Here is a 26,084-nt window from a genome sequence, read left to right on the forward strand (position 1 = left end):
TAAGTAAAAACCTAACGTAAAAACGTTACATTTAGTTGACGTAATTTAAAGCGCGGGCGAGACATACATACAAGACCGACTTTTTAAATTCAAAATCTTGAAAATTGACCTTCTTGGCAACCCTGGGCAAGGGTAAGGTTAAATCTTTGGGGCAAGGGCAAGACTATGACATTACGATACGATATTCGATGGATGACAACTTGCTGCTGTCAGTTCATTTTAATGTGAGTAGAAGTCATTCAATCGGTTTCAGTCAGATATTGATGTGAATTCTTTTTTCTCTCTCAGTAAGTTAGTCGGTCTCGGTTGAAATACTTGTGTGCTCTAATTCAGTTTGTAATTATTTTAAAATTGAATATAATAATAAAAACAGTTATCTGTGACTCCAGAACTTCTTATACTCGTTTTAGAATATATTTAAAACATAAATATAAAATAAGAGTGATCTAATTGGCCTACTTTACGGATTTTCTCTACCAGCTACGTCAACGATCACGAAATGTCTCACGCTGTAAGTATTTATTAGTAATCTACTTTACAATACAATAATATTTAATATTCTTTATATGCTGGTAGAATATAAAAGGGCTGGTAGAGATGACGTCAGGGCATAATATAGGCCATGGATGGGAGGGACAGGCCTTGACACGTCTTGTAAACAAATTGATTAACTACTTCGCCTACCTTAGGTAACAATATTGGACGAGTCTTACTAAGATTTTGCCTCGCCTTACATTATAATCTCTTTTTATAACAATATTAACGTGAAATATCTACTTCTCCAGAGGAAAGGAGGTGTACAAAAGTCATGCGGGGCACTTCTAATTCACTCTTTATGAGTACTTGTGTACTTAAATAACTCATGGGTAGAAAAGTGGGACATGGCAGTAATATTTAAGGGTATAGAGGCAAATTAATAATGTAGCCTATTTATTTTCTTATCCTTATTTATCATTAAGGATAATGAAACAAAAAGTAATAAATAATATTGCTGTAGTAATTAAAAATAATAATTCATAATTTTTATTGAAGTAAACTTAATAATAAGCATTTTATAAATAGTAACTTTTTTTTTATAAATATACCACCCAGTTCTGAATGCAATTTTAGCTTAGAAGAATGGAAAAAACACAGCTGTTGCTTATTTAAAAAAAAAGTTTATATAAAACTATAAATGGATAAAATAACTATCAAAAACTTCATATCAATAAAAGAAAGAAAATAAAAAGTTACAAAGCTACAATTAATCACAGTATTCTTACTGAACTGTAGTATATGTTGTGTTTTACTTGTGTTACTAAATTACCTGAATATTTATTTTTACTAGTGCTTGATTTGTGTTAGTTTTAAAAACATAAGTAGTTTTTTTATACAACTTAGAATGGCAAACAAGCTGACGGCCCACCTGATGGAAAGTGGTAACCGTCGCCTATAGACATGAGCAGTACCATGGACATAACAAAGTATACTGTTTTGCCCATGATACCCCCCATGCGATGCCATTCCTGAGGACTCGGGTGTTATTCCTCTGTACCCAGTAAATTCACGCTTTATCCCACCCTTCAAACCGAAACATAGCCATGCAAACACAACTACTTCACGGTTGAAACACGAATGGGACGGAGGTACCCAAGCAATCGACTTTTGTACAAAGTCTCCCTCTGGTAAGTATTACTAGATTACTAGTACTTACTAGATTTTAGCGACTTAGCAGAACCAGGTTTTTAATCTCATTCGGCAAAATAAATTTACTGAGTTGGATACATCTTAAAGTGGCCTGTATCCTTCTCGATTGCTTATAGTATATCTATACAAAATATATAAGGTAACAAACAAGTATAACGCATTTTTTTTCTTTCTTTCTTTCAGATAAATCAACTTTAATATTTATAATACTAGTAAGGATTAGGAGTATAATAAAATTGCTTTAATATGTTTTGTAGCGTTCACCAACTGTGGTGGGTGTGCAGAACTTCAATGCTCATGAAGATGCTGTCGCCCTCCGAGAGGCCATGAAAGGCTTTGGCACTGATGAGGAGACCATCATCCAGATCCTCACATCGCGCTCCAATGCACAACGCCAGGCTATATCTCAGGCCTTCACCCATGAATTTGGCAGGGTATGAATTATTTATTATTGTAGATGTGATATTTATAATAATTCTCTGAAATGTCAAACATGGTATTAATCAAAAATTTATTTAAATTTTTGTTGAGGCTTCAGTACACCTGGCTGACTAAGCCAGCCTCATAGAAATGTCTGGATGTTAGGTTTGTCATTTCATCAGAGACACATTTACCCTACTTTTTAAATTTCATCAATCACATAATATGTTAATTCCATAAACCTCATTAGTTTATCATCATCTGAGATGTCAACTAGACTCGTCAATCATCTATACTTATAATAAATCTGTAGAGAGGTCGATTCTGTACATGAAATATATTTCTAAAATCACTATCAGGGGGTGATTAGTGATCGATGATGATGCCAAAAATGCAATCAGTAAAATTTGGGGGAAAGGGATTGTTAGTAATGGAGACTGAGAATCCCATTGCTAGCAATATACCCAACCAGGTCGACCTCCTTGCGGTTCTCCCTGGAAACTATCATGGTTAATTCCTGATGAATTCATTATGATGGGCTAACTGGCCTGTTTTCATTCTCATCTATCACTCTTCACTGATGCTCCGCCAGCGTAGCCCGTTAGCGCAGACGGGGTTCTTCCATTTTCATCTATCAAAAAAAAAAAAATAGACCGATGACGATGTTTTTTTTTTGTTTGAAAGCTGACGAGACCGTGATGGTTCTTATCTACAATATATGAAGATATGTTCAGGCATTTCAATGTATATAACATTGAGCATTTCAAATGTCATAGCTTTTTTAATTTTTTAATAAATTTATAATTATTTTATTCTTTCAAACGGGCAAAGGAAAACGAAGTCAAAGCTATGAGTAATAACATCTTAATGCAATAATTATATGAGTACATTCATAATTATAAAAGACAAAGCCCCAATTCCACGTATCAATTAATTGTTCAAGGACGCATTGTGTCATATCTACATCACAATCTACAGTACTATAAAGATGAATTTAGACTAAAAGAAATGTGCGTGCATTGTTTTACAATCTATAGTCGATTCCAACTGAATTTAGTGACAATGTAGACAAATTAATAAATTTTACTTCACCATAAAATAGTCTGCTGATGTCCCAAATAATAGTACATGTAAAAAATCATATAATTTATTAATTGTCTTCATGTGTTATTAATTTCATTTAACGAGTGTTCCTACGAAATTTGATTAAACAAAAATTAGTTGAATTAGTTTAATAAGATGTTTACTATAAATGACAACTTAAGATTTGGTTAAAATAGGGAATTAGTCGTCACGAACGGTGTTAAATTCTATCGTACAGAATGGCAAATATATCTCACAGCGAATATCGTTTTTTGAGTTTTTAAATACCGTAAACATAGAACGGTATATGGTAAATATTATGTAGAATTTCATGTATTATTTGTCTATTTTTTCATACTTGGCACATTTAGTGAAGCTAGTCTCTTTTTCCAATATGTATACTTATTTAAAAAAAAATAAGATAATAAAATAGAATTAACCAATAATACATATTCATTTAATACATATAACTTTATTTTAACGATTTATTTGTTAGTACACTATGTTTTTATTCTATTTTTTTCTTCAATGGCAACCCGTCTTTATTTTTAGGATCATTTCTGCCAGTGTCAAGTATTTTAATTTCTACAGAATATCGCCGTTTATATATTTTTAAGGTTAAATATATTGTATCTATTTAGATATCTGTCCTTTTCCTTATATTATCCATCATTCAACTTTTCTGATCCTTATCCTAAATTTCTTCGTCCAAAACTCCTTTCCTAAAATGCTGTTTCCTAAACTTTGTTTTTGGCGGATGCACTTTGTGCCGTGCCATAAGAAAAGAAAAAAAAATATCGCCGTTTAACGTTTCCCGCCTTTTTCGATCATCATATTACATTCACTATGTTGAATCAACGAAAATCTTTTTAATTAACGTCAATCATAATTACGGTAGTAGTAGTATATATATATATATATATATATATATATATATATATATATATATATATATATATATATATATATATATATATATATATATATATATATATATATAAGTATATTATTGAATGTTTATGTGATATTAACTAGTATAAGATCTCATAAAATTCAATGACACTTCTTTTCTCTCAACAGCTTGTCACAGAGTCGCAATATTTACGAGAATAGCAATTTATCTCATGTTTACCTCATTGATAAAAAAATGTACCAAGATTTTTTTTTACTAAATATGTTTAGTATGAAAAAAAGAACGAAAAATTATGTCTATGCCATGTATATACATAGTTTTGTCCCACAGCAAATTACCATGAAGGACGCCGCGCGTAGCTCGCGTGATTCATTATATTTTTTTGCCTAAAAAGCTGACAAAGAAGCGATACTTGCAGGTGCCTCGGTGATTATAGTGTTATTTAATGATTGGACAGAAATAACTAATTTATAATATTACTTATTATAACAATTTTTTAAATATACTGTGTGAGTATATTTTAAGAATTGTATATCAAAAATTGTATATCTATCGCTTCAGAAGGGGTAAACAGAATACGTTTTTTAATTGGCTGATAGTGGAATGATAATCCCGCCTGCGCTGCTAGTATATACTGAAAACAGAGGGCCTACCATGAAATGTTTTCCGAGATTTCGGAGCCAAACGAAACACAAATTTGATGTTAAAATTGCATAATACATGCCGTTTGGAAATATGAAAAATGTTAAAATATTGTTCCTTCGGACTTTTATGATAGGATGTACGACGAACGAAATGTTAAACTCCATTGGTCTGATTTTAGTATAAACAAAAACAGGAAATTGAGTCCGAAATTTCGAAATTTTATTTCATGGTAGACCCGCAGGTCAGTGGATATCAGGTCTATACGAATTCTCCAAAAAAACAACCGCGACAGTTTCCAGGCTTGGATTGGCAAAACTCCTCCTTTTATGGGAGAGGCCTAAATTCAGCAATGGTCAGTTAACGATTCACAAAGTAATAAAAATAAATATACATTTCTTAATGCCAAAATAGCTGATGTTACCACTTAATAACATATAAGCAGTAACTTAAATTAATTTGCCAGGATATAATCGAAGACCTAAAGTCAGAACTGGGCGGTCACTTCGAAGATGTGATCGTGGCTCTCATGCTGCCCCCGGAGGAGTACTTGTGCAAGGAGTTGCACCACTGCATGGAGGGCATGGGCACCGATGAGCACACACTCATCGAGATCCTATGCACCAGGACCAAGAAGGAGATAGCAGCCATTGTGGAGGCATATGAACGATGTGAGTGGATATATAGATAAATAATTTATTTGTACAAATTTTTTACGATGTTTACCACTTTCCATTAGACTTGTATCCCATTAAAAATAACACTATTGGAATAGAGGTATTCAATATCGACCATAAGTCGATCTGAGAAAGTCTCAGATCGACCTCCACGAGGTTCCCTCTGGAACCATCGTGGTTAATATTTGCGGAATTTGTTACGATGCGCTAATTGATCCGCTGTCATCCTCACCTGTCATCTCTCTGGTGGTTCACCAGCGTATACTGCTAGCTTTCCCCCCTATAGACAACTTGCCATTTTTTTTATGGGTAAAAATGGTATGGTAACCCCGCCTGCGCTAACGGGATACGCTGGCGGAGCACCCGTGAAGGGTGATAGATGAGAATGAAAACAGGCCAGTTAGCCCATCATGATGAATTCATCAAAAATTAACCATGGTAGTTTCCAAGGAGAACCGCGAGGAGGTCGACCTGGTTGGGTATATTGCTAGCAATAGGATTCTCAGTCTCCATTACTAACAATCCCATTCCCCCCGACAACTTACCATTAGGTGGGTCGTCAGTATGGTTACCTATGATGTATGTTGCATAAAAAAAAATGACGTAATGATTGTGGCTTGTGTCATCGCCAGTGTACAACCGTCCCCTGGCTGAGCACATGTGCTCCGAGACCTCAGGAGACTTCCGGAGGCTGCTCACACTGATCGTCACCGTAAGTTTCTCTAGTGTAACCTTTAAACCTTCGGTCTTACCACAAAAAAGTTTAACTCGTAGAAAACAAGCGTCAAATACATGGTTAGATGTCTGCCTACAAAAAATTGTCTAACATCTATTATTGCTTAATAAAAGAAAGTGTCATTTAAAAAGTAAAAACAATTGAAAGTAATAAATTTTATAATAATTATTATAGATAATAATTTATTGGGTTTTGACACATAAAATTACAAATAAATATTATTACACTAACTTCATAATAGATAGATACTCTGTATTTTTTTTTTTTTTTGATGGGTTAAAATGGTATGGTAACCCCGCCTGCGCTAACGGGATACGCTGGCGGAGCACCAGTGAAGGGTGATAGATGAGAATGAAAACAGGCCAGTTAGCCCATCATGATGAATTCATCAGGAATTAACCATGATAGTTTCCAGGGAGAACCGCGAGGAGGTCGACCTGATTGGGTATATTGCTAGCAATGGGATTCTGTCTCCATTACTAACAATCCCTTTCCCCCCGAGATACTCTGTATTGTTTCACCTAAAATATTACTGGCTGATTACTTTATAACCGTATGTTTTTTTTTTTCTTTTGTGGCGTTCACCCCGATATTAGGGTATTTTGCCAACCGTATGTGTTTCCTTCTGTCGATAAGTAAAAAAAAAAAGTTTGACAGCTGCTGAAATTTAGTCTTTAATGCAGATTCGTTACTTTAAATTTATACTGAAGTTTCGATTAATTATCCTTAATATAATCTGTGACCTAATCACTAGTTACAGTATTTTAGTAAATCTATTTTAATGTTTAATTACATAGACAGAGTTTTAGTTAAACGCTGTCAGTTAGTTAAACGCTATCAATTAGTTAGGCAGTATTTAAAATTATTTTTGTTGTAAGACCGCTTGGTTTTAATATTTTAAAATGAGGGTAAGAGTTTCTTGGTAGCTTTTGTTGTACACAAAAGGCCTTCGACGGGCTTAATTTATTCATATTCTATAATTTACTGGCCCGATTTTACACTATTGAAAATGTAAAATGAATGAGAGCTTATGAAATGAAAAGTGGTAGCCCAAAATACCTGTAAATTATAGGGTACAGAAATATAGCACCTTAGTCCTCGGGTATGGCAACGCATGGATATCACAGTATATACTGTGTCGCCTAGAGTACTGATCATGTGTTGCCACTTTTGAGGAGAAGCGTTTTGTACCTTTTATTTTGGAGTAAGAGAGTCAGTCTCTTATCCTCCAATTCAAAGTGAAATGTTAAAATGCGTGCATTATTTCCTCATTTCAAAATTAGAACAGTGGTTGTTTTAAGAATGTATTGTCTCAATTTGAACCATATGTGAATGCTGTAAAGCTTGATTTCGTATGTTACCAAATGGAATGGTTTGTAATATAGAGCATGTTTATTTTTATCTTAATGCTATAACATATTTACTAATCGTACGTACAGTCTCGTTCAAATAATATGTAATTATTAAAGTATTAATTTATTCTGATTTATTTTAATTAATTCGTTAAAAATTAATATATTATACTACATATTAAAAATACGACCTCCTTGTTGAAAACGAAACATTTTCTAAAAAAAAAAGCAATATAGCCAGCGTCACTCAATATGATAGATTTCTAACGACGGGGCTGTATATCCAAATGTGTTGAGGCATTCAGAAGTCATAACTTCTGGAATAAAGAAACACACCCTGTTTGCGGCGTGTTTCATTCGCTTTTTGGGCAGTCGTATAAAACTATTGATAATATTAGCTTGACAAGCGAATCTCCTTCCCATTGCAGACTTATTTTATTTTTCGTTATTGACTCGGATTTATAAGACGAAAACGATTTTTAAGCCCGTAGATCTTTTTTTAATTAAGAAAAAAATTGCACAGTTTTTTTTTTGGTAGTTTTCTTAGGATTACTCCAAACCCAAACATGATAAAAAAATATTCATGGTCATGTCTGAAAACTAGACACTTGGAGCTACAATTTTCTTTTTTCTTTTTGCTGTACCGTCATTTTTCTCGGAGTTACAGCTCGTTGAAAATCACCCAAAAATTTGGATTTTTTTTATATCTCTTAATTTTTGTGACTAGTGTATACGGGATGGAGAAGGATATAGGCTACTTTTTATACCGGTCAGTAAACATATAACCGGTCACGCGGACAATGTCACGTGTAAAAGCTTGTATTATAAAAATTAAGAAATTATAATTGTTTCTGCATGTCACTGCTGCCACTGTTGTCTTATAAAACTAACACCTAAAAACACATATTATATTTTTTCAAATAGCTAAAATAGGTTAATAGGTTTAAGGGATTCTGTATCTTTTTTTTTTTTTTTTTTTCCGTGTGGAAAATCTTCGGAAAGACCGTCCCATCTGCCGAAGGGAGGGCAGCTGGGGTGTGTGGGATTCGTACCCACTAAAAACCACACGACGTACCTCGAGGCGCTTATGTTGGATCCCGGGTTCCCGTTTGTACGACTACCGAGTAAAGGGATTCTGTATCTAATATAGTCATTCAATATCTAAAATTTATATTCATTATATTAGTATTTATTGCACTTGACTGTACGTGCATGCATGTGGTTAATTAACTAGTGGCTTTGCTATTGATTTTCGTCTGCACATTAACCCGGTAAAGGTTTGATTATGTTACTTTGTCTAATTGCGTTTGGCGCCAACACGGTTGGTCATAAAAAGATATGGTTGTCCCAACGTGTATGTTTTCTTAGGGGAGATTCCTTGTAACAGCAAACGTTTGAAATGGACGAAAATTGCACGATATATTGCTGTCAATTTTAATTTTTGATATGTTTTGTTTTCCGTGTGTTTAGGAACTAACGTGTAACTTTTATACCATGTGGTCCCGGCGTAGAATGGGCTACTTCCTTTCCCGTGGGTGTCGTAAGAGGCGACTAAGGGAACTTATTAGTAGTAGGATGGACAGCAGCGTCCCTCCTAAAACATCAATAAGCCTAACTGCTGTTTTTTTGATGGGTGAAAATGGTATGGTAACCCGCTTGCACTAACGGTATACGCTGGCGGAGCACCAGTGAAGGGTGATAGATGAAAATTAACACAGGCCAGTTAGCCCATCATGATGAATTCATCAGGAATTAACCATGATAGTTTCCAGAGGGAACTGCGAAAAGGTCGACCTAGTTGGGTATATTGCTAGCAATGGGATTCTCAGTCTCCATTATTAACAATCCCTTTTCCCCCTGCCTAACTGCGGTTGTCTTCCCGCCTGCCAGGTGTGCCAACTGGCACAGCTCTCCAAGAGGGAGGCCTATGTTCAGCAGTGGACATATCTTGTGGCAAAAGACAACTAATTCATATTAGTAATCATCATGAACATATCTTTTTTTTAATGGGTGATAATGGAATGGTATAAAATCAAGCGTAATCCGATAGCTACCCGGATTTCCGATAGCGTAACCCGCGCTACCAGTTTACGCTGGCGGAGTACCAGTGAGAGTTGATAGGTGAGAACGAAAGGGCAGGTCAGTCAGCCCATCGTGGTGAATTACTACAATTAACCACGATGGTTTCCAGGGGGAACCGTCGACCTAATAGGGTATATTGTTAGCAATGGATCAGTTCTATTACTAACAATCCCTTTCCCCCCTCATCAACATATCAGCTGTTAACATAGGCCCCTTTCCTTTGAATCGTTAAATTCAAATAGACTTGTTTACTTACTAAAAAGTTCTTTTACATCGTCGTTTTTTATGAATCTACTCCTGGGTTCGAAATGTTGTTATCTCCTGAGAAGAGCCCGCAAGAAACTCAACAGTTACTCTTTTAAATCTCTGTTAACATTATGTGTATTTATTTTAATGTACTATATAGTATGTATGAAGAATGTATGTAGAAATACATGGTCTTAGACAATTGGTTGGGGGTGGGAGCACAAACTTTTCTATCGCTTTCGCTAATACACGTCCTTGGGCGAGCGGCGTTCCAGTGTACATACATACAAACATACACAGTCCTACCCCCATATTCATAACGACTAAAACTTTCTAAAAACCTATTCTTTTAGATTGTTTTTCATTGTCTTTAAACTTGAGAATTTAGTGCAGAAGTAAGAGACAAAACACTCCAATATGTAGCTTATAAATTCAATAGGTTTTTGGAACGTTGGAGATTGTTATAAGTAAGAGGCCTAGTATATATAATATAATCTATCTATACTTATAATAAATCTGTAGAGAGGTCGATTCTGTACATGAAATATTTTTCCAAAATAACTATCAGCGGGTGATTAGTGATCGATACTGATGCCAAAAATGCAATCAGTAATTTTTTTGTCTGTCTGTCTGTATGTTCGTTATAGAAACAAAACCTACTCGACGGATTTTAACGAAACTTGGTACAATTATTCTTCATACTCCTGGGCAGGTTATAGTATACTTTTCATCACGCTACGATCAATAGGAGTAGAGCAGTGAAGGGAAATGTTAAAAATGTCCACCCGTGCGACGCCGGGACGGGCCGCTAGTTATTCAATAATGCTTGAATCTAAGTTGAAGAAAAATATTTCTTTCTTCCTATCTTCTTTCGTTAGAAGAAAATTATCCAAATTAAGATTTCAAACCAATCCTTTTTCTATTACAATTCAAATAAATCAGTAGCGGTAATATCTTTACATTTTTATTATTTTAAATTACATACGTTACATTATCATCATTATTCATCGGGATTATTACATTTAATTTACTTATAACGGAACGCGACACCGATCGTGTCGTGACGACTCCACCTTCGTTGGCGAGCGTAATGAATACCACGCCTAGTTTGTGGAAACATTGTGGCCATAATTTAAACAGGTAGTTGGTAATAATCGTTAGTGAAAATTAAAGAGAAATGGATATAAAACTTCAATAATTCATAATTCTACTGTTATAAGTTGTTGAGTACCTAAATAAATAAATACATTTGGTATCTGTTATTGATCGAAGCCTCACCTATTAAATCGATCGGCGTGTGTGACAGAGAGAGAAAGAGAGCGACCGAAAATAATTGTATACGTCAACACAACTGGTAAATAAATATATTGTATTATATTTAATGTTTGTTATAGCTATATGTTATAATGCAATATGCTGTTGGTGTTCCTTAAATAAATAAAATAAAAAATAAAATAACAATAATTCTGTCAATGATTAAAGTTTTCTCACATTCAAACACAATTACACTGGAACCGTCGGTCGGCCCAAGGCGCCTAAAGACCATTACCACGTCGTTGATGTAGTCTGCCCACCAGGGGGCGCGCGACGAGGAGGCCGGCGTGGACGCGGGCCGGGCGCAGGAGGCAGCTCAGGCACTGTACGACGCCGGTGAAGCCAAGTGGGGCACTGATGAGGAGGTCTTCAACAAGGTACGATGAAATGCAAGCGGCAAATGGTTTTATAATTTGACGTAATCTTAACTTAGTGAACGGGCATAGTGCGGTTAACCGTTGAGAATAAATAATCTTTTTTACCGTCAATCGTATTCATGGTCTACATTCTTTTTTTTTTTATACCACTGAGGTGGCAAACAAGCATACGGCCCACTTGATGGTAAGCGGTTACCGTAGCCTATGAACACCGGCAATACCAGGGGTATTACGTGCGCTTTGCCGACCCTGAAGAAACCTCTTTACCCCCCTTTTGAAAGGCCCCATGCTGTAATCCCTTGGGAAAATCTTGGCAAGGAGCTTATTCCATAACCTTAATTTTCGTGGGAGAAAACATCTCAAAAACCGCGTTGTAAGCGACTATCTAGACCCTAGGGCAGTCTCAACCTTTTTTTTGTTGCGGCACATATTTAACGATTTCAAAATTTGGCGGCACACGAAGAGAAAGATAAAAATTATTTACTTACTACAACACACTGCGTAAATAGTTTATGGCAAAATTTTTAAATTTTTGAAAAATTTGGCGGCTCACAAAAGTGCCGCGGCACAGTGGTTGAGAATCACTGCCCTAGGGTATGAGGGTGAACTCCCTGTCGATTGCGAGCCGTACGATGGTAGAAAGTGGCCGTGGGCATCATATTGAACAATTCCTCTGAGCACAATCCGTTGTACAAGCGGTAAAACATTTTCTCTGTGTTCGTTCAGAATGATGTAGTAGTAGATTACGTATCGTGCTATAATAAAAACAAAAAAACCCCTATAGCAACTGAAGACTAATGGATTTTCATGGAATGGTAACCCCGCCTGCACTAACGGTATATACTAGCGGGGCACCAGTGAGAGGTGATAGGTGAGAATAAAGTGAAGTCAGTTCATCAGGAATCCATCAAGAAAGGAAGGAAAAAATACAACGTAAGAAGGAACCGCTTTGAGGTCGGTCTGATAGGTAGGCCTGATTGCTAGAAATGCGGCTGTTAAACACTATTACTAACACTCTTACCCTCCAAGGATTAACTGTAGACCATTTGCAGATCCTGGCCCACGAGAGCTTCGCGCAGCTGCGTCAGATCTTCGAGGAGTACAAGAACATCTCGGGGCGCACCATCGAGCAGGCCATCAAGTCTGAACTGGACGGGGAACTCAAGGAGGCTATGTCCGCGATTGGTCGGTTAATTTATTATTATTTTTTTTTATTTTCGGAGCCTTGAGTGTCTAATCTAATCCCATATCTAGATATCTAGACATCTGAATGAGTGACGGTATTCCATCGTGCGTTTTCTTAAAGCATTTTCTTCCACGCACAACCACTCTTTGGAATCAACTTCCAGTAGCAGTATTTCTGAACCGATACGACATCGTAACCTTCAAGAAAAGAGCATATTCTTTTATAAAAAGCCGGCAGCATACCTGCAATAGTTCTGGTGTTGCGACTGATCATGGGCAGCGGTAGTTTACTTACCATCAGGAGAGAAGCTCGTTTGCTCCCTGTATTAAAAAAAAAAGATAAAAAAAGTAATATAATATATATAAGCTTTTATATATAGGTAAAATAATATTTTTACCTATAAATAAACGCTACTTCCTTCCTTTCCCGTGGGTGTCGTAAAAGACGAATAAGGGACGACGAGGGATGGGCAGCAGTATCCTTTTAAAATATCTTTACAGCCTAACTGCAGTTGCCAATTTGTCTGCCAAGCGTGGCAACTACTGGCAAAACCCCCTAGGGGGATGCTTATGTTCAGCAGTGGACGGTTAAAGGCTGATGATGATGAATCTTAAGATTAAATGGTATTAGTGTAACAGTAACTGGGAGACCAAGTAAAAATAAAAAAATAGTAAAAAAAAAAATTTGTAGTACATATACGACAGTACAGACTTCACGAAATGGCCGGGAAATATAAAATTTCCAGTTGAATGCGTGGAGAGCGCGGCCGCTTGGTTCGCGGGCCGGCTGCGAGCCGCCATGCAGGGGCTTGGCACCGACGACCGGACCCTCATACGCATCGTGGTCAGCCGCTCCGAGCTAGACCTCGGCCTCATCAAGGCGGAGTACGAGCGGCTGTACGATAAAACGTTGGAAAGCGAAATAAGGGTATGTACATTTTTGCAGTCGAATGCGTCGAGAACGCGCCCGCGTGGTTCGCACAGCGGCTCAGGAAGGCGATCGAGGGCCTCGGCACCGAGGATAAGACTCTAGTGAGGATCATCGTGGCCCGCGCCGAGATAGACCTCGGCGGGATCAAGGAGGAGTACGAGAGGATCTATGACAAAACGCTCAACAGCGACATCGAGGTATGTCGGGTCGAGGTGGTTTAAAGCAGTATTCGAGTATATAGCCAGTGTCAATGAGATGTATTAAGAGCGCAGGATCACAGCAACTATTATAAATCTTTTTTTTTATGCAACTTAGAATGGCAAACAAGCTGATGGTCCACCTGATAGAAAGTGGTAATCGTCGCCTATAGACATGAGCAGTACTATAGACAACAGAGTATACTGTTTCGCCCATGATACCCCCCATGCGTTGCCATTCCTGAGGACTCAGGTGTTATTCCTCTGTACCCAGTAAATTCACGCCATATCACACCCTTCAAATGGAAACAGCCATGCAAACACAGCTGCTTCAAGGTTGAAACACGAATGGGACAGAGGTACCCAAGCAATCGACTTTTGTACAAAATCTCCTTCTGGTAATTGTATTGTAATCTTTTGGAGGAAACAATAAAGAGTATCTATCTATTTACCTTCAATCTATGAAAAGCATAGAGAAAAAAATAAGCCAATTCGCAGTCACGTGACCTATAACTGTCAAGTTACACTCTCCAGACTCATCTCCGTGATTGAGTACAAACATTCATTACCAACTTTCACATTTAAAAATAAAAAAAAAATTATAATAGGTAGATAGTTCTGTGTATAAGCGTCAAACTTATTTACATTTGTAATCATATTTTAAACCGATATTACATTAAAAAAAAAATTATATTCGAATACTGCTTGTAAATCGAATGTCTCTTAGCACAATACCTATATGATTAGAGCACATTACATGCATGAAAGTAATGCTTCGAAATTATACAGTGCCGTGCATGGCAACATACATACAGCTATATTCGTTTCTTCTGCTTTAATGGCGGTTTCCAAAAATGCGTCTCAAGTACTATTAGAAATATAATTAGAGATTTTTATTCATGTAAACTTATTTATAATTATTATTTGAAAGTATTTGAAGCCTTTTCATATATCTACTGGCTTTTACCCGCGACTTCGTTCGTCCTCGGCACCCTGTTATTATGAGATACCAGACAACGTAAATCTGAAGGCATATCTCCGAACACTCAAATCCACGCCAATTGTGGGGGAAAAGGGAAGGGTAATGGAGACTGAGAATCCTATTGCTAGCAATATACCAAACCAGGTCGACCTTCTCGCGGTTCTCCCTGGAAACTATCATGGTTAATTCCTGATGAATTCATCGTGATGGGCTAACTGGCCTGTTTTCATTCTCATCTATCACCCTTCACTGGTGCTTCGCCAGCGTATCCCGTTAGCGCAGGCGGGGTAACCATACCATTTTTACCCATCAAAAAAAAACCCACGCCAATTTATGAAAATTATTTACTAATTTAATTGGACCGAGAATCGAAACCGGGACGCCGCGATGTTCGTTAGTGACAAATTATTTTTGTCTACAGAACTCAGTAAAATCGTCTTCAATTTTGACAAAACCAGTTATTTTAAAAATTAAACTACTGAAGTGATTTTTATAAAATTTCTATGAAACCAATTTATAAGTACATATATCCTTTTAGATAAAAAAAAAATGAGTTTTCCATATTCGTTGTTATAAATGATAGAGTTCTGAGGTAATAGCGAAACAGTATACTCTGTTATGTCCACGGTACTGCTCATGTCTATAGACGACGGTTACCACTTTCCATCAGGTGGGCGGTCAGCTTGTTTGCCAGTCCTGTTTCCTACAGGACAGGCTCAATACAATACAAACATACTTTGTTAAATAAATATGTCTTTATCTTTAAATAATAAACATAAAAAAAAATACAAACATATTGAGTCTCTTTCTTTGATGTCTGTTGAAAATGAAATGGATGCCTTTTGGATTCGTTTACGGTTCAGTTCAGTTTTAACCGGAGACATGTTTTTGGCAACGGCCGTTCTTGTCACATACATATTATGTTTTCTTATTTTTCTACAAGTATACTTTCTTCGTTACTTTTATATTTGTAATGTGTTTTAATTATTCCGGTACCGCTACACCCGGTGAATGGGAGAAGGAGGTAAGAGTAACAGATTTGATTCTCATACCTTTATTTCATATTGGAACAAAGTTAGTCACTAAAATATATGCCATTTTATGTTGGACTTTTTTTTATGGACGATAATGGTATGGTAACCCCGCCTGCGCTATCGGTGTACGCTGACGGGGCACCAGTGAGAGATGATAGGTGAGGATGAAAAGACAGGTCTGTTAGTCCATCGTGACGAATGCAACAAGTATTAGTCATAATGGTTTCCAGGGGGGACCGCGTGGAGGTCGACCTGACAGGGCTTGCTAGCAATGGGGTCATTAGTCCCCATTACTAACATTCCTTGTCCCCCCTTTATATTGGACTAGCGTTTAGTGACCCGGATAAAAATTAGCCTATATCCTTCTCTGTTCCATATAGTACGTGTATATTGGCGAGGTATCATGGGCGGAACAGTATACTCTGTTATGTCCATGGCACTGCTCATGTCTATAAGCGACGGTTACCACTTTCCATCAGGCGGGCCGTCAGCTTGTTTGCCATTTTAAGTTGTATAAAAAAAAAATGCCCGCATTCTTTATCAAAATGCATAGTGTCTGTCTGTAATGCAAATTCCTAAAGAAATCTTGCGAGACTCCTCATTTCCTTGCAAAAGGAAAATGAAACATTTTACTAAGTCAAGTTTCGACACATGCCAGTATCTCGTTTCACCATTTAGCATTTTTTTAGTAAGCAATAAGCATGTGTGTCACAGGATTTAGAATTACAATACTTCGATATTATTTCTCGATAGTTATTGTTACTTTGTTCTTTGACACGGTCAATTAACACACATTTTCAATCTGTCTCACAAATTACTAATCATGTCGCGTTTCTTCCCATCGCATGCGCACCGCCTCGCGACGCCATCTATCGGCACATGGAATTAATGCCGTTGGTTTTTGGCGACATGGCAGCAGGGAGAGACTTCCGGGGACTACAAACGCGCCCTGGTGGCTATCCTGGGACCGGCCTAAGTGGATAACAGAAGAGTTCTACGTGTTCTAGATTAAAATCATATCGATGCTTAACTGCCAGTATCTCTTTACACGAATAAGGACACAGAAACCGTCTTAATTCCGAATTTACTCCAAAAAGTAGTTTTTTTTAAGGTAAATTCTCAATATAGTGAAAATTATTTTTTATGTACTATAAAAAAAGGAGATATGTAAGTTATAAAAAAAAAGTACAAAATTATAAATGTCAGTTAGGAGGTTTTGGTGGTTAAACGTCGGTAAGGAGAACGCAATATGAAGACAGAATTAATGCCAATTATTGAAAGATTGTATATGGGATACAACATATCTTGTCATCACCGCCAAGTAGCTATTTTTACCATCTCTTTCTTTTGGCTAATCTATTGAAGTGTGAGCGAGACGGAGGACATCTGAACTGTCATCCTAAGTTTATATTGGCTTCAATTCTGTGATCACGCTGCAATCTTCATTTCATTATAATCTCTTGCTGGTAATGTTCATTGTCGTGCGTATTGACTCAGGTGTCGTTGTGTGTATTCATGTAAGTTTAGATATACAGTTTAAGTTTTGCGTTGTATCCATTGTGTAATGGTGTTATTGCACAAACTCACTAATAAAAATTGTACACTGTTATTCGATTTCGATTCGATTATAAATATGTAATACGAGTCGAATCTTAAGACGAAACATATCGACGGTTAACCGCGAATTTAGGTGTCTATAACCCTTTCAGACTTGAACGATACGGGTGTGAGTTGTAACTTTAAAAAATTCTAATCTCGAGCGCAATTCATTTTTACGCACGAAGCTGAAATAACATGGTAGTGAGATTCTAAACCAGCCAATAAGAAATCATTTTAGCGGTTACGTGGTGCAGTAGTCTCGTGCGTGCCGGCAAGATGGCTTGGTTCCAAAACATGAAAATATATTTAATCTGAAAGAAAAAAAATCTTGGGTCTGAAAGGGTTAAGAGATTGTTTTCAGCGATAAGGCTCAGTACTCTGTGTAGGCATTTATAAGGCATAATATTACAATTTATACTTTTATATTAAACTTTTAAATTACTTTAGTGCATAATTGTATTTTTTTATGTCCAATAAATCTTTAATATTATCTTTCTTTTTGTGCGCCTTAAACAATGTTATATATGTTAATACATAAATAAAATACTTGTAGAAAACAAAAAAATATAGTAATTCTGATGTAATTTCTGCGACTATTAATGTCAGTTAGGCGGTATTGGTGGTTAACCGTCGATATTGAATGTAACCCAGTAAAAGATAAAATGTAACCAAACAACGAGACACCTGTCCAAACATTCAAATTCAGGCTGATTGTTGATTTTTTTTATAAAATCTATAATTGAATTTTAGGCTTCATTAAAGCGAAGCAAAATACTTTACTGTTGCGCTGTATTTTAATAAATTATTGGGATCGATTCTAAGGTGCTGTTTCTCTTTTCTCTCTTAATCTAAAATTTTAATTTGATAATTTTGCGAAATTACTGTTTTATGGACTAACATAAATTTATAATAATTAAATTATAATGTTATAATAATTTTTATTTAAATCTAACGTAATATGTAATTTATGCTAAAAGCTTTCGCTCCCAGTCGACCTTAGAGAAGTGTCAGAATACACGAATGCGATACTAGTAATAATTTATATATATATATGTTATAAGTATATAACACTATATATATAATATAGTGTTATATACTTACTGCTCAAATAAAGCATAAAAGTGAGCATAAACTGTTTTTTTTAAAGACGGTTTAGTTGGGATTCTCCTGATGGTATCAGGGAATAAATTAGTTCATATTCGGTCCTTTAAATAAATATTTCGCTGTAATATTAAATTGAAATTTTAAATTTAGAAATATAATTAGAATAATGGCGCCTGAGAATCGACTATATTATTTGAAATATACTAGATATAGTATTTATTATTTTTAATAGATTCCCAGCTAGTAGACAGCTGTTACATATTTGTAATTTTCGTCTCTATGAATCTCTGTAAGGTAGTACTCTGTAAGGAGCAGCTTCAGGTATTATATTGAATATAACAAGGCCTTAGTGTTTGTGCCTTGATATTAATTTGAAGTAAACATTTATTTTTGGCATAATTGGAATATATTGGATGTTAAAAGCTTATATTTATTACAGCGATTAAATCATTCCTTAGTAATAATATATTAAGCAAAAGAAAATATTGTTAATTATTAATATATTTATTGAAATAAGATAATTGGTTTTTTTTTTATTGAATCAAGAGATACCTACCTACGTTACTAAATTCATTACAAAAATCGATTATTTTTTAATGAATTAAATGTAATGTTTTCAAGATACGTGTACTGAGTACAGAAACAAAAGTTTGTCTATTATAACTTCTAAATGCCTGAACACGTTTGTATGTATGTACTTCCAGTAGTATTTTCGAACCGATACGACATCATAACCTTCAAAAAGGGGCCCCCCCCGAAAGGGATTGTTAGCTATGGAGTTTGACAGCCCCATTGCTAGCAATATACCTTATTAGGTCGACGTCCACGTGGTTTCCCCTGGAAACCATCGTAAACAATTCTTGTTGAATTCGTCACGATGGGCTAACTGACCTACTTCATCCTCACCTATCATCCTTCACTGGTGTGGCCCCGCCGGTGTATACCCATAGCGCGGGTGGGGCTGCTATTCCATTGACATCCATTACAAAATCCTCAAGAAGAGCATATTCCTTTTTAAAAGCCAGCAGCACACCTGCAATGCCGTTGGTGTTGTGGACAATTATGGACGGTGGTAGTCACTTACCATCAGGTGAGCTGCGTGCTCGTTTCCCCCTGTGTTGTAGAAAAAATGTGCAAAACATATGTAAATCGGGAATCGTCAGAATATTTAAATCATCCCGAGTGACAATGGGGTCGATTCCGAGGCATCATTTCTCTAGACCTACTTCTGATATTAAAATTTCTATTTGATATCACAGCGAAATATTTATTTTAAGGATCAAAGATCACAGATTTAAGCAAAAAATATTACAATCTTAGTTCATGATGGTCTAAATTACTAATTTTGCAAAATTATCAAATTGAAATATTAGATTAAAAGATTGGAGAAATGGAACTTCACCGGTCCCACTGGCTTTTTTTATACAACTGAGGTGTTAAACAAGCATACGGCCCGCCTGATAGTAAGCGATTACCGTAGCCGGTGAACGTCTGCAAAAGCAGGGACATTATCTATCCGTTCCCGACTCTGAAGACACCTTACCCCCTTTTTTGAAAAACCCCAAGCTATAGTCACTTGGAAAGCCCGTGAGATAGGGTGCTGATTCCTAACTTGAGGGTTCGTATGGGGAAAAATCTTTGAAACCTATAACTTTTAATGTATAAAATATAATAAAACCTATAAAATGGCTATTTCTTTTTTAACAATTCACTTTTGGTTGGGCAGTCGTATTTTAAAGAGAAAAATATGTTTATTTTAAATGTGTAACAATAATCTAGACTAGGTTAGATGGTTCCTTTATAAAGAAAAATACAAATAATAATTTATAATCTTATTTACTCATACGCGTTACGCATTTAACAGCCAAATCATCATGTTATATAATGTTCTCCCATAAAAATACTTGTATACACATAGTCAAGCTGTGAGGTGTACGAAAATAATGGCGAGTGACCGACCGACCACTCGACCGTTAATAATTTACATTTTCATTATAATAATTAACTATGTCCTCGAATTATTCAATAAAACGTACATACAGATATGTTACTTTTTACAAAACGACTATCATCAATAATTAGCTAACAAAGCATTTCAAAACAAAGAATCCACGACTCATAGTCGACAATTCTGAAAGTAGCGGTCGCTGTCAGAAGTGGGTCGGAACCTTGTCACACTGAACTTTGTAATGTATATAAAATATTTGACATTTTTTATTACAAAATTATTATGACATTTTCAAATGTCATCTATTTCCTTTTTACATAACAAACGGGACAGTATCTTTGCCTATTTGTATTTAACAAGCCGCTTTTGATATTAAAAAAAAAAAAAAAAACAGAGATCACGAGAGAGTTATAAATTACTAAATCTACATTGTAAAAATTAGTCTAAAATAAAACATACGATTGCAGGCTTTCTTGACACTATATCGCTCGTAAGTACACTCTAATGACATAGAACGAGAAGGTTCCACCCATTTCTGATTGTAAACGCATTGCCTAGTCATCACTATGCGTTCAAAATTTATATATTTCATTACAACATTGGCCATGACGTAATATACGGTTGGCAACATCGGCGAAATAAATTCCATTATTTATATTTACATTTCGAACTATTCATTGCACACAACACAATAGTATAAATTACAGCTAATAATTTACGCTAAGGGTGCTTTCAGAGTCGCACGTATTTGGTCCTGCACGCCGGATCAACCTGCTCGTGTTGTATATATAAGCCCGTTTGCGGGATAACACTGCATGCGAAATTAATTTACAACTATTTTTCTACCTTTTAGAGCCATATTTATGCGACCTTGCACGAGGGATTATCCCCAAGGGGTAAAATTAATTATAGTACAAAATGTTCAAGTTTGCCATTTAATGACACTGAATTAGCTGAACGGATTTGAATGAAATTGAATATACAGATAAATCTTCCTTTAGGTTGATACGTATTTTACGTTTTAATACTAACACATAAAGGTGAAGCCACAAGACACGTAGGTTGTAGGGTTGATCCACGTATACAAATACGTGCAACTCTGAAAAGGCCCTAAACAAAAAAAAAATCGTATGTAGGTAAATTTTATATTTATACAGAATATACGTACAAAAGGAACATAATTTTAACAGACATTGCACACCGTGGGCGCTCAGAGACAGCTTATTTACAAATACAACTAACATTAGACACATGAACTAGAATATACACAACATGTAGAACGACCCCCACATGGTCAAGTATCCGTTTGTCTGTCGCAGAAAATCGCGAAATCAGTCATGAGTATATCACTAATTCACTGCAGTTACTCATTATTCATCCTTTTAGTAAACAATCTTGATTATTAATTAAATTAACAAATCGTCGGAATAAATTAGTTTTTGTGTTAAATGATTTACTAGTCAAAATTTACTTGTGTCTGTGTCTTATTATTATAATTTTCTATTACTTGACATAAAATGAATTTAATTTTTTTTTTATTCTAGTATATTTGTTACTTAAATTTTTACTTTTCATTGATTGTTGTAATGCTTAATTTTAACAATTAAATATTAAAGTTTCTTAAATTAATAATTTAATTCAGAAAGGAGGGGAAGAGGGAGACCGAAGCATAGTTACATCACGCAGATCAAGGAAGGAGTTGGTGTCGTGTCGTATCAAGAGGTGAAGAGACTCGCTGAAAATCGTAGTGAGTGGCAAGAGCTCGACCGACAAGAGTGAAGCGCTTAAATAGGATAGACAGAAATTAATAATTAATATAGTATTTAATAATTGTGCTGAAGAGTTTTTTTAATACTTGCATACTCAATAACAGCAAAACATAATGCTTTACATTATTTTCTATTTTTTTTTATACAACTTAGAATGGCAAACAAGCTGAGGGCCCACCTGATGGAAAGTGGTAACCGTCGCCTATAGACATGAGCAGTACCATGGATATAACAGTACACACACATACTGTTTCGCCCATGATACCCCCCATGCGTTGCCATTCCTAAGGACTCAGATGTTATTCCTCTGTACCCTGTAAATTCACGCCATATCCCATCCTTCAAACCGAAACACAGCCATGCAAACACAACTGCTTCACGGTAGAAACACGAATAGGACAGAGGTACCCAAGCAATCGACTTTTGTACAAAGTCTCCCTCTGGTACTCTGGTCTATATTTAAAAACATTTAACTAAATACTTATATTTATGTAAATAAATGTCTAATTTGACTTGATAATTATTTCACTCGACTAATTGATAAATTTGTTTTTAATATGTCAAGATTGTTTACCAAACATTACAAAAAGCCAGTTTGACTACATGACGGCTTACATTGACTAAATCATAGTAACAAAACTAAATCTTCTAATAAAAATTATACTCGAATACAATTATCTATTCAAAGCGTTTATTTTTTGGCAAATTGAAATGTTTTAAGCTATATACAAATGGCAGAATCAGGAAGAAATTACTCTCGGCCCAACTTATAATCCAAAGACCGCGTCAATTTGAATTTAGAAGTAAACAAAGGAAGTAAAGCTACTGTGTCTACCCTCAAGGATAAATAGTGTTAAAAATTATAAAAAAAAAAAAATCGCATGTATTTAGGAATCGTTACTAGTACTAAAAATCTACTATTAAATGTGCACAATAATGCACCGAGTCATTACTCAGGTCTATATTACAGTTAAAAAAAAAAATAATCAAGTTTAACGTAAATATAAAACGGCTAACCAAGTCTACTAGGGGGGAAAGGGATTGTTAGCAACGGAGATTAAGAATCTCATTGCTAGCAATATACTCAGCCAGGTTGACCTCCACGCGGTTCTCCCTGAAAACTATCATTGTTTGTGAATTCATCATGATGGGCTAACTGGCCTGTTTTCATTCTCATCTATCACCCTTCACTGGTGCTCCGCCAGCGTATCCCGTTAGCGCAGGCGGGGTTACCATACCATTTTCACCCATCAAAAAAACATAACCAAGTCTCCTTACTTATCCATTGTGCGCTTTAATCAGCTTCTATTTTCACTATTGGTACTTACGGTAAACATACATATATATAATAATCGCATAGTATGTACATTTGTGTATCGGGCTGGGTGGCTTGAGGCGTACTATGTAGGCCTTTTTGAACTAACGCCCTCAGCAAATTTTTGGTGTATAACTTCCCAAGTACAATAGCCACAAGCCACAAGCCAAAGTGAACGAGAACAGCGCCCTCTCGTGTTAAAAGTCTCTAGCCGTCGTTGCACACTAAAGCCAAATATTGAATTTTTTTATTTCTTTGTGTCAATTAAAATATAACGTTTTAAATTAGGACAAATTTAATATTGTAATTTCCAATAAAGCCTGTTAGTATTGACACCTACCACTTACACTTGCATCTATTTTTCACATAATGAGACATCCGCAAGCAAAAAATCACAATTTGACAATAAAATACAACCAATAATCACTCTACATTGATCTAATACGCAAAACAACAACCGTATCATCTCAAGAAATCAATAGATGGCGCTGCATTGTAAATTTTATCCACTTGAGCTGTTCCACACATCTTTAACTACGGCCCACTGCTGGACTTTTTCATAAGAAGACATTGAATGTAATATTATAGTTTTCCTTCTCTCGCACTGGCATATTCTGCTTTATTACACTCTTTAAATTCATACGCAGTTCTCATTGAGAGACAGTACATGTGATCCATGCGTGGCGACCGCACGAGGCGGTGCTCAGTCGTTGTGCGCGAACAGCGCGGCCTGCAGCTCGGCCAGCGGCATCACCTGTTCCGAGCCCAGCGCCGGCTGCTGTTCCGCTTTGGACTCCTCCCGTAACGCTGTAAATTTATTTAATTATTTATTTATTTTACATTTTATTGCACCAAGTAAAAAGAGAAATAACAAATACAGTAAATATTAATGAGAAGTGATATAAAAGGCGGCTTTATCGCTAAGCAATCTCTTCCAGACAACCTTTGGGTAGAGGACATTGAGAAAAAGACAAAGGGTAGGTGGCGCACTATTATATAAATATTATCATATATATATATATATATATATATATATATATATATATATATATATATATATATATATATATATATATATATATATATACATATATACATACATACATACACATAAATATATAATATATACACAATTAAATATATACATAACATACACATACTTAACAGCACACATACAACAGAAAAAAAAATGACGAAGAAAAACGAAGAGAGAACACAGGAAAATAGTACTAAAGTGAGAGGTAGTAAGATTTAACAGAGGTTTTGAAGCTAGTAAGAGTCTGAGCGCACCGAATAGAGGTAGGTAGTGGGTTCCATAGGCGAACTGCCTGAACAATAAAGTATTGATATATTCAAAATACAGTCCTTACAAATCTAGTTTTGTGAGGGGAAGGGATTATTAGTAATGGGGTCTGACTCATTGCCAGCAATACACCCTATCGGGTCGACCTCCACGCGATTCTCCCTGGAAACCATCGTGGTTAATTCTAGTGGAATTCGTCACGATAGGCTAACTGACTTGCTTTCATCCTCACCTATCACCCCTCACTGGTGCCCCACCAGCGTATACCGATAGTGCAGACGGGGTTAACGTTCCATTATCACCTATTAAAAAAATTCTGAGTTCCAGGTGTATTCATCACAATGGGCTAACCAGACTTTTCATTCTCACCTATCATCCCTCACTAGGGCCCCGCTGGCGTATACTGTTAGCGTAGGCGGAGTTACCCTTACATTATTATTCATTAAAAAAACCTTTTTTATGGGGGGAAAGGGATTATTAGTAGTGGAGTTCAGCAGCCTCATTGCTAGTAATATACAATATATATCAGGTCGACCTCTTCGCGGTTCCCTCTGGAAACCATCATATTTGATTTGTTGTTAAATTCTGGTGCCCCATCAGAAAGTGAAGGCAGGATTACCATTCTATTATATATACTCTCTCACTTCTCTCAAACCATGCGGCATAAGGGGGGGGGGGGGGGGAGGGGGGGGTTTGCCAGTAGTTGCTACGCTTGGCCAGCGAGTTGTATGCCAAGTACATACAAGTTAGTATTGCTATATTGCTCGAATAAAGAAATATGTGTTACCGTGCCAGTGCTGCAGCAGGCGGTCGTAGTGCGCGGCGCTCTCGTGCCGCTTCAGCTTGGTGAACACGTGCACCAGCCCGCGGTAGTCGTACTCCAGCCCCGAGTACCTCTCGCCGAACAGCTTCAGGCCTGCAACCAACATCCATATTTTGTAACAACATTGACCCATTGCGATAAAATCAGGTCAATTGGCCCAGCGTACAATACTGTTACGTATGCATAGGGGAAACACGTGGAGGTTAACCTGATGTACTCTACAATTCTTCCCTGAGGGGGGAAAGGGATTGTTAGTAATGGGGTCTAATTGACCCATTGCTAGCAATACTGTTAGCGTAGGCGGAATTACCCTTACATTATCATCCTTTAAAAAAAAACTTTTTTGTGGGGGCAGCCTCATTGCTA

The 26,084-nt window shown here is 36.2% G+C and overlaps 2 protein-coding genes across 11 annotated transcripts in view; one reads left to right on the top strand and one right to left on the bottom strand.

The window, feature by feature from the left end:
• The first annotated feature begins 274 nt into the window (after positions 1–274).
• Positions 275–18,240, top strand: LOC113520671 (annexin B10). Of its 8 annotated transcripts, none has more exons than XM_052897511.1 (8): positions 275–511; positions 1,944–2,120; positions 5,211–5,415; positions 6,054–6,133; positions 11,403–11,528; positions 12,581–12,713; positions 13,460–13,641; positions 16,774–18,240. In XM_052897511.1, exons 1-8 carry the CDS (start codon positions 500–502, stop codon positions 16,831–16,833), a joined length of 975 nt encoding a protein of 324 aa, XP_052753471.1. In that variant the 5' UTR covers positions 275–499; the 3' UTR covers positions 16,834–18,240. The 8 variants fall into 8 exon arrangements, with proteins under 8 accessions (XP_052753471.1, XP_031765988.2, XP_026761876.2 ...); XM_031910128.2 differs by having other exon boundaries at positions 16,777–18,240; XM_026906075.3 differs by lacking the exon at positions 13,460–13,641 and adding an exon at positions 13,660–13,841.
• A 2,143-nt stretch (positions 18,241–20,383) lies between these two features.
• The window catches only part of LOC113520719 (amyloid protein-binding protein 2), an 84,445-nt gene continuing 78,744 nt past the window's right edge, over positions 20,384–26,084 (bottom strand). For all 3 annotated transcript variants that reach the window (XM_052897506.1, XM_052897507.1, XM_052897508.1), the window contains exons 12-13: positions 25,683–25,811; positions 20,384–24,399 (exon numbers count right to left, since the gene is read on the bottom strand). In XM_052897506.1, coding sequence (XP_052753466.1) covers positions 24,296–24,399; positions 25,683–25,811 — 233 coding nt within the window. In that variant the 3' untranslated portion in view covers positions 20,384–24,295. The remainder of the gene's footprint in view (positions 24,400–25,682; positions 25,812–26,084) is intronic.

The sequence above is a fragment of the Galleria mellonella genome, unplaced genomic scaffold (genome assembly GCF_026898425.1).
Source record: "Galleria mellonella isolate WM207_F2 unplaced genomic scaffold, CSIRO_AGI_GalMel_v1 utg36, whole genome shotgun sequence".
Classification (NCBI taxonomy): Eukaryota; Metazoa; Arthropoda; class Insecta; order Lepidoptera; family Pyralidae; genus Galleria; species Galleria mellonella.

Coding starts and splice junctions, on each gene's coding strand:
- LOC113520671 (XM_052897511.1), top strand. Junction 5,416..6,053: donor TGTGGAGGCATATGAACGAT/GTGAGTGGATAT, acceptor TGTCATCGCCAG/TGTACAACCGTCCCCTGGCT. Junction 13,642..16,773: donor CGTTGGAAAGCGAAATAAGG/GTATGTACATTT, acceptor GCGACATGGCAG/CAGGGAGAGACTTCCGGGGA.